This window comes from Hordeum vulgare, chromosome 3H (assembly GCF_904849725.1).
Source record: "Hordeum vulgare subsp. vulgare chromosome 3H, MorexV3_pseudomolecules_assembly, whole genome shotgun sequence".
NCBI classification, from domain to species: Eukaryota; Viridiplantae; Streptophyta; class Magnoliopsida; order Poales; family Poaceae; genus Hordeum; species Hordeum vulgare.
Genome location: NC_058520.1, coordinates 249,557,696 through 249,567,626, shown reverse-complemented (window position 1 = coordinate 249,567,626; position 9,931 = coordinate 249,557,696). Strand labels below are relative to the sequence as shown.

Here is a 9,931-nt window from a genome sequence, read left to right as displayed (position 1 = left end):
GGAGATAGCCCCAACATTGTTTGTAAAGGTTCGGTCGCCGCCTTCAAGAGCACCTATACTGGAATCACGACACCTTGCATTGTGTGAGGGCGTGAGGAGAATACGGTGGCCCTCGTGGCTTATTGGGGATCATTGTGCCTCCACATCGCTCCAACGGAGACGCACTTCTTGTCAAAGGGAAGGAACTTCGGTAACACATCCTCGTCTTCATCGGTTCCACTTGTGGTTATCTATTAACTTTACATTATGTATGCTATTGTTGTAGAGTATTTCTTACTTGCTTTAGTGGTCATACTAGGTTGCATCTTATAGGTTGCTCACCCTAACTTGTTAAGAAAAGCTAAGAATTGGTAGTTGCCTGTTCACCCCCCCCTCTAGTCAACCATATCGATCCTTTCAACAATCTTTATTCATAAACACATAGAAAATATCATCATACATGATTGCCTCTAGGGCATATCTCCAACACTAATCACCTCCCTCTAGACATACTTCAGATCCTAGAGAGGCCTCCCACGATGAGACGAGCATTGGTGACGACGATGTCTTCGATTTCCCCCTCGCGGAGAGAAGTTTCCGTGACGGGAATCGCTGTGCTGGAGACCAAAAGTGCTTCTGTCCTAGTTCCGCCTCGAGACGACGGCCTCGTCCCAAAAGTCTTATTCTTATTTTTTTCTAGGGTAAATGGTTTTGGATAGGAGAAAATCATCATCAATGGATCTATATGGCCCCCATAAACCTGGGTGGCGCGCTCGAGGGGGGGGGGGCGCCCCGAGGGCTTATGAACCCATCAAGGTTCTTCTTTGGGATCTTTTCTTTCCATTTTTTATACTATTCCAAAATAAATCTTCTTAATTTTTCACGTCATTTTGAGTTCTCAGAATTTCTATGTATTAAGTAGCTTTTCCAAATCAGAATTCCAACTGCCGTTGATCCCTTTCCTTTGATGTATCTTGCATTTTAAGAGAGAAAAGCATTGGAATTGCATCATAATATGTAATATAACTTGAAAACAAGATATATAATAGTAGGAAAAGATGATGCAAAATGGACGTATCACGACACCATGCCGACACTTGGCTCGCGCAAACAAACCACCCCGATAGAGGGGCCCGCGCATGATTCGACATCGTAGGCGTAATGCATGCCCGACTGACGCGAGCGACGCAACCTACCCAGAGCCAAAGGCCGACGACACGTGGGTCTACTTTCTTTGTCGCACCTGAGCACGCTGAAAACCACCATGACGATGGCCCTAAGAGCACATGCGATCCACCCGTCATGGATCCCCGAGGCGCACCCCTCGGGTGTGCGTCGTCCGACAAATCGGATGATGAGAGCCCATGAAGACCCCTCGACACGCCAGCACAAAACGGACAATGTGGAGGACACTCTCCCGTGGAGGCTCCCACGAGGTGGATAGTCCAACATCCTTTTATAGCAGTAATATGTCAGGCACAAGCAATCAAGCCGAATCAAATCTTTTGAATTAATTCGATCAAATCAAATTACTTCCTCGATTAGGATGTGATGGACGATGACATATTCCACACACAACTGGTATTGAGCCTCTAAAATACGTATGACAACGTTGCAATCTCACGGACAATTAGCTAGTTCAAGTAAAATACACCGACACACTTCTAGACGCATGTTTAAGCTCCGTTCTCCTTGCCACCGTTCATTCCAACAACGACATCTTATAATTACATTCATTGTCCACATTATAGTTTCCTAGACGGGGTGGCCCACGAGCATGCATGCTCGACACACAACTAGATAAGTCGTGCATGATCCGTGGCACATCATGTGTCGTGCTCATCCATTAAGGTAAGGTCGCCGACTAACATGACCAATTATTATTTATATTTTTAAATTAAGCTATTGGCCTAAAAGGTCAAAAATGACCAATAAGCCGAAAAGCATGTGGCCCATGTGCTGGCACATCAAGACCCACTTATAAACTGGCCGTCGTGGGTCGTGCCAGCCTGACCTGTTTAGACGCATGGCGGGCTCGTCATTTGATCTACTCCTACCTCCTTAGCAAAACACAAGCATTGTGTGCTACTCCCTCATTTTCGGATTATATGGCTCAACTCAAGAATCTCATTAACCAAGTTAGATGATGAGCGGTGGAATAATTTTAATAGTTTGCAAAAGTACTTAATTAATGCGCTCCTTTTCCACAAAATATTATATTTACCAATGCATTAATTACAATGCATGCATGCACGACCAATAAATAACTAAAAACTTTACATGCATTGATGAGTTTTGTTTTAATCCTTGCATGCAGAGATTTATTGCACCTCGATATTTGAGCACATGATGTGAATCACTAGAAATGAGACCAATAAAATGGGAAAACAAAAATTTTGAGATAAGTCGTGTAAACCGGAAAAGAGGTAGTCACAGCTAAAAATGATTTTCTCAAGAGAAGAAGGAGATAAAAAATAAAAGGAAACGTTCCCAACCGGACGAACGATCGCGCGTCCCACCGGTCTCGTGGGCAGCGTACGATCCGGCTTCATCTAGTGGGCTCGTGTTGCACCCATGCACACATGCTGGTGGGCCTCGGCTAGTTTTTTTAGCTACGCAACCGCTTTTCTTTCTATACTTGTCTCTAAATCTTTACCCTAATTGTGTCATTTCTTTATATCTTTCTCTTTTACAATTGGGAAGCGTTTTCCTTCAACGCGTCGGTGGAAGCAACGCGCCGGTAGCTCGCTGTCCACGCATCTCGCGCGCGACCCGCGCGTATGGCTACAACCAATGTCCAAATTTGCTACATTTATTCACTAAAAAAGCTGCATATACATTTGGTTGTAACCCAGTTCGTCAGATTTTTGCTACAACCGGTATCATTTTTTGCTGCAACCGTTCACTAAAAAAGCTGCATACACGTTCGTCATAGTTGTAACCCGAGTTCATCGAATTGTTTTGCTACAACCTTTTTTATTTTGCTACCACGCATCATCAACTTCGTTTTTTGTTACGACCACGTTCATATATTTTTGCTACAACTATATTTTTGTTACAACCGTAAACAAAAATTAATGCACCGTGAACGAAATTTATTGCATCGAAATAATTTTGCTACAATACATGAAAATTGAGAAAATTGGCTATTTACCACTTTCAATATCGGGCTTCGCAAAATTGCCACTTTCATAATTGACTTCGTAAAAATGCCACCTAGCTCCTTTGCACTTTGATTATCATGCCATTTTTTCATTTTCTATTGCTTTTCTTTTTATTTTCCATTTTCTAGGACCTAAAAGGACCAAAGTACCCCTGATGCTATCTTCACGTACTTTGGAACCAAATCAATACTCCAAGAGGATGAGTGCTGCCTGCCGAGAATGCCCGTGCTTGCCACATCCCTGCGCCTGGACTTCTTGGGTCAATCGCTGGGCGTAGCCACCATCTCCTAGACATCACGCGCTGCCATTTTCCTTGACGTTGTGTACTGCCGATCTCCACGACTTCGTGTCCCGACGATCACCTTGGTGTCTTGTGCTGTCGATCTCCTCGGCATTGCGTCCTACCCGTCACCCGGCACCACACGCAAGGGCGAGCACCCACGGCGGGCTGCGCTGTCGCGTCCAGGCGTGCACAAGCACCTGCGGCGAGCTGCGCTGGGACACGGAAGGATCCGCGGCGCGAGAGCGAGCTGGATCGGCACGTGCAGACATGGACGAGCGTCGACGGAGAGCTGCAATGACGAGTGACGACGAGAACTTGCAGCGGCGCACAACCATGGGCGAACACCGGCGGAGTTCGGATAGCTAGCGCAGGCATCAGTGAGGTATGGCGGCAAGCAAGCCCGGCGACAAGAACGAGCTAGACTAGAACAATACGATACAACCAATCAGACCACAAACGCACTAGATAAGGTTGAAACAGCTAAAGGATACTTTGGTCCTTTTAGGTCCCAAAAATGGAAAAGAAAAAGAAAAGCAATAGAAAAATAAAAAATGACATGATAATCAAAGTGCAAAGGAGCTAGGTGGCATTTTTACCAAGTCAATCTTAAAAGTGGTAATTTTGCGAAGCCCAGTATTAAAAGTGGTAAATAGCTAATTTTTTCCATGAAAATCTAACGATGCATACGTGGTTTGGGAAAAAAGAGGGGATCCCCGGCTCCTCGCTTCGGCAAGGCCACGCTCTGCTGCGCACCCCAAATTTTTTTTCGCCTGGTTAGGGTTTCCGCCGGCGGCGATGGGCGCCCTCACCGAAAGCCGCAAGCGCGTCTCCGCCGACCACCGCCTCCTCCCCTCCTTCCCTTCCTCCGCTCCATCTCCCTCCAAGAAGCCCAAGCTCGCACCCCTTCTCCCCACCGCCCCTCCTCTGCCTCTCCACTCGTCTTCTCACGTCCCCTCGTCGACCTCCTCGGCTGCGCCGGGTCCCATTTCGTCAACCGCCTCCGCCTCCACCTCCTCCTCATTTTCCTCGTTGCGCCCCAGCCGCCGCCGCCTTCCCCCGCGACCGCCGGTCCAGCGCCCCATCCATGGGCCCAAGCGCGTCATCCGTGCCTTCGGCCTCGGAAATACCCGCTCCAACTCCGATCCATCGTCTTGTTCTCAGTCCCCGCCACCACAACCTCTCGGCCTCGACCAGTACGTCGACCTTGTCAATAGTGTCACTCACCCCCCGCCGCCTACTCCCCTCGCCTATGTGCCGAGAGGCGCGAAAGCTACCGTTGAGGTGGTCGCCGTCGATGACCTTGGAGATATAAAGCAGGACGAAGAGGAGCGAGACGAGGTGAAGGGTGAGGTCGTAGTGAGGAAGGTGACTCTGTACAAGGATCTGTATGAGGCGTCCAGCCGGCAGCGCGACGATAGGCTCAGGATACTTGAGTTTGAGGTGTGTCTTGCCGAGAAGGGCCGACTTGGATTTGAGCCGCTCCCCAAGGTCCGTCCGCAAATCACGCCCAACAAAAAGGTGTACTCTCGATCATCCTTTATCTGTTTGTCATAAATGAATTGTATAATGACTTTATACAATGCAGAGTTTGCAGAGTTGTTGCTATACATTTACTCAAACTTACTTGCATTAGGTAAAGGGCCTGACACAATAAAATTTGTGGATTCTTGTCCCCAAGTGCTAGAGCTGAGACCATAGCCGTAAACCTTGATATGCTCATGAAACAAGAAAGCTGTTGTGAACAAGAGCTTTTTCTGAGAATCTGATTATGGAAGCAACTAATTATGTCCACTTAAAAATTATTTCTTAACTAAACCGGCGGCTTACAATTGGTTTGAGTTCCTGGAAAGGATTAGGTTCGTGTGAAGCAATGGAGCAGCTTGTTCATCTTTTTTTATACTATCTGTATGTACTGATTTTTCAGGCCTGGAAAGCAGTGTTTATTTTGCGAAATGATTATTAGGTAATAATAGAACGCTGTAACTGAGAGGCATTTCTATGAAATAAAGATAAACTAAATTTGGTTGGTTCCGATATGAAAAATAATCACAGGACTAACTTGTATGTAATGCTAGCACACTTGATATGACATTGTTAGTGTGCATTGGGATACCAAACTTTATGGGATGTGACGTATCATTTGTGCAATTCTGGGATACTAAACGAACCTCACCAGTTGTTAATCTTAAATTAATGATTTATCCTCTTCTGCAGTGAGTTTCTCTACAGCACCTGCTGTTAATTGCCCACTCCTTGTTTTCTTTGTTATGCATGGTCGTGCCTAAGGGCATTGGCATGCAGCTGATATATATACTGGTGAACTCACCATTGGAGTCTAGTATGAGCGTTAAGTGTTTTTGTGTTTTTGCAGGTCTGCTGAGATCAACATTTCTCGTCTTTGTATACTATAATTGGTCTTAATTAATTTGAGTTATTTTACTGCTATCACCCATAAGTATTACATCATCTTAAAGGTTGTTGGTCATGTGATACATGTTTTTTTCGAAGTACTTTTGGATGGTACCTTTAGATTATGCAATGTCATTAATACTGGAAAATGGAAACTGGGGATACAAAAACAGCACTGCAGTTATTGTTACAGAAAGCAAGAATAAAGTGTTATAATCAAACTAGTGGAATCTTCCTTTTGACGAAATGTTATTGCTCTGTTCGATGTTAAATATCTGTGCCGACATCTGTCTCAGGAGGTGCCGGAACCTTTTGTTCCTCTAACGGCTGAGGATGAGGACAGTGTTCGGCATGCTCTTGGTGGCAAGAATAGGTTTTCCTCTTCTCTGCTCTTGTTAAGACACAGTAGGCTGTATGCACACTTCTGGTATAACACTGTCTAAGTTCCTCTTTTTGTCTCCAGACGTGAGATTCTATCGGAGCATAAAGCTTCAAATATTGTCATAACAAGAGAGATCTTGCAGTGCTTGAACGATAAACACTGGCTAAATGATGAGGTATTCTATTCCCTCTGCTATATATGTTCAGATGTTCTCTTTTTCCGGACTCCATTGTAAGCATATAGAATTAGACATTATTATATGACTTTTCCTGGTTATTTTCAGGTCATAAATTTGTATCTTGAGCTTCTGAAAGAGCGTGAACTGAGAGAGCCTACCAAGTTTCTAAAATGCCACTTCTTCAACACTTTTTTCTACAAGAAGGTCCACTACTATGTTCAATGTTTTGTTGCACCATTTTGGCATGGCTTTGCTTTTTTGCTTGCAGTCATCTTTACTTGAATCCCTTTAGAGTTACATCCGGAATTTTTGCGTGACTGCTTAGGTCCTAATTTTTCTCTCCAGATTTCCATTAGCTTGTTTGATCATCATGTTTCTGTCATTTATAAACATTTTGCACTTCTGCATGCTAATTAAGTGGTATGGTTTGGTGATGGTGCAGTACTGTTTAATTATTACTAGCGCGATGAGTTAGGTCACTTGCCTAGGAAATTATCAAAATACGTTGGCGCCATGCGGAATTTGCTTGTGGTTTACTATTAAAAAGAACAAAAATACCACAAAAGATCACGCGTCAGGCATTGAAGAATCTTAAGTGACCATGGTCCTTTACAGAAACAACATTTTGAATGTTGAAACATGTGACAATAGACATTGGTAAGTTGACTGCACAAGGTTGTGTATCAGGTAAGAGGATAAGGTCTATCATTGTTTTGGAATTACAATCTGTTCACTCTCTTGTTCTGTGATATAAAACTGAAATAACTTGGCTGAGAAAAAATGAAAAGAAAAAAGGAGCATTATATTGAGTTGGAGTCGCATTTCTGCACTTGTTATTTGTGCCTAAGTGTTAGTCTCACATGAATAGTAGTGTACTGTTTATTTGTGTTTGGTCCCACATGTGAGTACAAATACATTTGTTTATTTATGTTCATGGAAGGCTGCTATTCTTGATGTGGGTAGGGGTGCATTTGTTTATTGGTGAAGGTTGTTGGTCCCACATGTGAACTCACCACCAACTCCAACCTTTATAAGTAGGAAAAATATTATTATAACCATTCCTTGTTCCCTCATTGCATTTTCTGGCAGAGTAGGTTGCCATATCGATACTCCCTCCGTAAAGAAATATAAGAGAGTCAGATCACTAAAGTAGTGTCTATACGCTCTTATATTTCTCTATGGAGGGAGTACATCACACCTAGTTCACTTTCTCATTAAGCATAACACATAATAGGTGGTTTATGCCGCCAAACAAATTAGACAACCTCATAGTTTTCTCATGTTTCTGTTGTCAGCTGATTAATGGTGGGTATGATTATAAAGCCGTGTGGAGATGGACAATGAAACGGAAGTTAGGGTACAACCTAATTGACTGCGATAAGGTAAATGCTATTTCCAAGCTGTAATCCTCATGTGATTTTTCTGTCCTTCTAATTGGAACTACCTTACTTTGTCCAGATTTTTGTTCCCATACACAAGGAAGTGCATTGGTGTTTAGCTGTCATCAACATAAGGGACAAAAAGTTTCAGTATCTGGATTCACTTGGCAGCATGGACATGAACGCCCTGAAAATCCTAGTAAGTGATATCTCCCATCCTCACTCTCACCTTTTCTTTCTCTGTTCAGGACGTGAGGGGTCTAATTTTACCATTTTCCTCCTCTACCAGGCCAGATATCTTGTAGATGAGGTTAAAGACAAGATTGGCAAACATATTGATGTTCTTTCATGGAAGCATGAAGGAGTCCAAAATCTTCCTCTGCAGGAGAATGGGTATTTCTTATCTTTGGTCATGGAAGTGCTATCACTGTTTTTCTGCTAGACTTTTTTACACTATGGTGGTGTAAATATTGAAGCCTCTTAAAAACGGCTTCAAGACATCTTTGGTGTTAGACAAAATTTCAATTTCTCACAGCAGTACTCTACCAATATTCTAAATTCACATAATGTACCTCTTACTGAGTTGTTTGTGATCTTAGATGGGATTGCGGCATGTTCATGCTCAAATACATTGACTTCTACAGCAGAGATATGGGCCTTACTTTTGGGCAGGTACTAGTGGGTCCTTGTTAACCTTTTTAATATGTATATTCAGCAGGATCTGAATAACCTTTTTAACCTCCGTCCCAAAATAAGGGTCCTGATTTAGTACAACTTTGCTAATGCTGTACTAAATCAACGGCACTTATTTTTGGGACGGAGGGTATATGCCAAATAAACTAAAATGGTGTTTTGAATGGGTTCTGTTTTGTAGAAACACATGCCTTATTTTCGTCGGAGGACTGCCAAGGAAATATTGGATTTGAGGGCTGGATAAATAAGAGGCGCATCATAGGTAAACAAAAGGATTGTGCAAGTGTATGTAAGTAATAGAATGCAGCTATGCCTTCCCTGGAGTACCAAATGCAAAGGATTTCCGAGGCACAGGTGTTCAAACCAGTCATCTTGCAAGGACCAAGCCTTCAGAATAGCTTCCATGAATTGCAATTGGCTGCCACAGCGGATGTTCTTGGTGCAGGAAGCCACCGGCTGACGGAAGGGCGGTGCAATCGTGGTTTATGTCTGTCCGTTAGACTGCAGAGCCACTGAGAGTTGAAAGGAGGGTATGGTTGGAACTCGTATTTAATGACTGGTTACAGACTTTGAGCAGTATGCTATATAATTTTAGCGCGATTTAAGTTTGTTGTTGGCATCCTGCCTGTCAGCGTTATGTTTTGTATGATTCGAGTCAGTACAGTGACAATTTGTGCGATGCAAACTAACTCATTCATTTCCGTTTCTTCTATGCTCGTAGTCCATGGAGCAATGGAAGTTCAGCTTGTAGCGAGAAGTTGAAAATCCGGCAGTACGGAAATGGTGTTAATTTTAAATAGCCTACAGTTGAAATACTGAAGAGGCCATCATTACAATGGCGTACGGTTTACAGCCTTACAGGTGGAGAATGGTAGCTCTGATCCTCAGCGTTTATGCTCCCCTTCATTGTTGATGCCTTGTCTGCTTTAGTGCGTTAATCCATCGCAAGGGAAGGTTTGGAAGGTGGTACAATAGTATAGCCTGGCTATAAGTCATTGCCATGTCATCTATAGCCCATCTTATAACTAACGTGTACAATATTTCATTGTAAAAGTGTACTACTTCTTTATTATATGGTTCACCTTTCATACTCACAAAATACCCAGGAGCACGTGTTAGAGCTGGCTCTTAGCTAAGAGCCCGCTTACCTTCTCTCTCTTCTTCTCTTTTCTTCAACTAAGCAAAAATATATTAGTTTATTCCTTATAGCCAGCTGACTCAGCTCTATTGTACTTGCTTTTAGGATGTGTCGCAATTGGGGTGTGGAGAAAGGTAAATGGATGATTCCTTGCTTTTTCTTCAAGCTTTTGTACATGCTGATATTCTATCACCCGATGTGATTGTGGATGTGAAGAATTCTCTGGAGATTTCGCAGCAAATGCTTGAACCAAAGTAGATGGTAAATGCACAAAGGGAGTTTTGAAGCAATACATGCTAGGTTGAACCAAAGTACTCCCTCCGTTC

General features: G+C 43.3%; 1 protein-coding gene across 2 annotated transcripts; it reads left to right on the top strand.

Annotated features, from left to right (window-relative positions):
• The first annotated feature begins 4,099 nt into the window (after positions 1-4,099).
• On the top strand, positions 4,100-9,086 carry LOC123443614 (ubiquitin-like-specific protease ESD4). Of its 2 annotated transcripts, none has more exons than XM_045120081.1 (9): positions 4,100-4,914; positions 6,132-6,208; positions 6,299-6,392; positions 6,501-6,599; positions 7,691-7,777; positions 7,854-7,973; positions 8,064-8,167; positions 8,374-8,446; positions 8,649-9,086. In XM_045120081.1, exons 1-9 carry the CDS (start codon positions 4,222-4,224, stop codon positions 8,709-8,711), a joined length of 1,410 nt encoding a protein of 469 aa, XP_044976016.1. In that variant the 5' UTR covers positions 4,100-4,221; the 3' UTR covers positions 8,712-9,086. The 2 variants fall into 2 exon arrangements, with proteins under 2 accessions (XP_044976016.1, XP_044976015.1); XM_045120080.1 differs by having other exon boundaries at positions 4,100-4,944.
• Positions 9,087-9,931: the final 845 nt, after the last annotated feature.

What these genes read in the sequence shown, in the direction of transcription:
- LOC123443614 (XM_045120080.1), top strand. Translation starts at nt 4,222, where the DNA reads ATGGGCGCCCTCACCGAAAGCCGCAAGCGCGTCTCCGCCGACCACCGC. An exon ending in ACACTTTTTTCTACAAGAAG is followed by an intron (nt 6,600 to 7,690) that starts GTCCACTACTAT and finishes TTCTGTTGTCAG; the next exon opens with CTGATTAATGGTGGGTATGA. An exon ending in CTTCCTCTGCAGGAGAATGG is followed by an intron (nt 8,168 to 8,373) that starts GTATTTCTTATC and finishes TTGTGATCTTAG; the next exon opens with ATGGGATTGCGGCATGTTCA.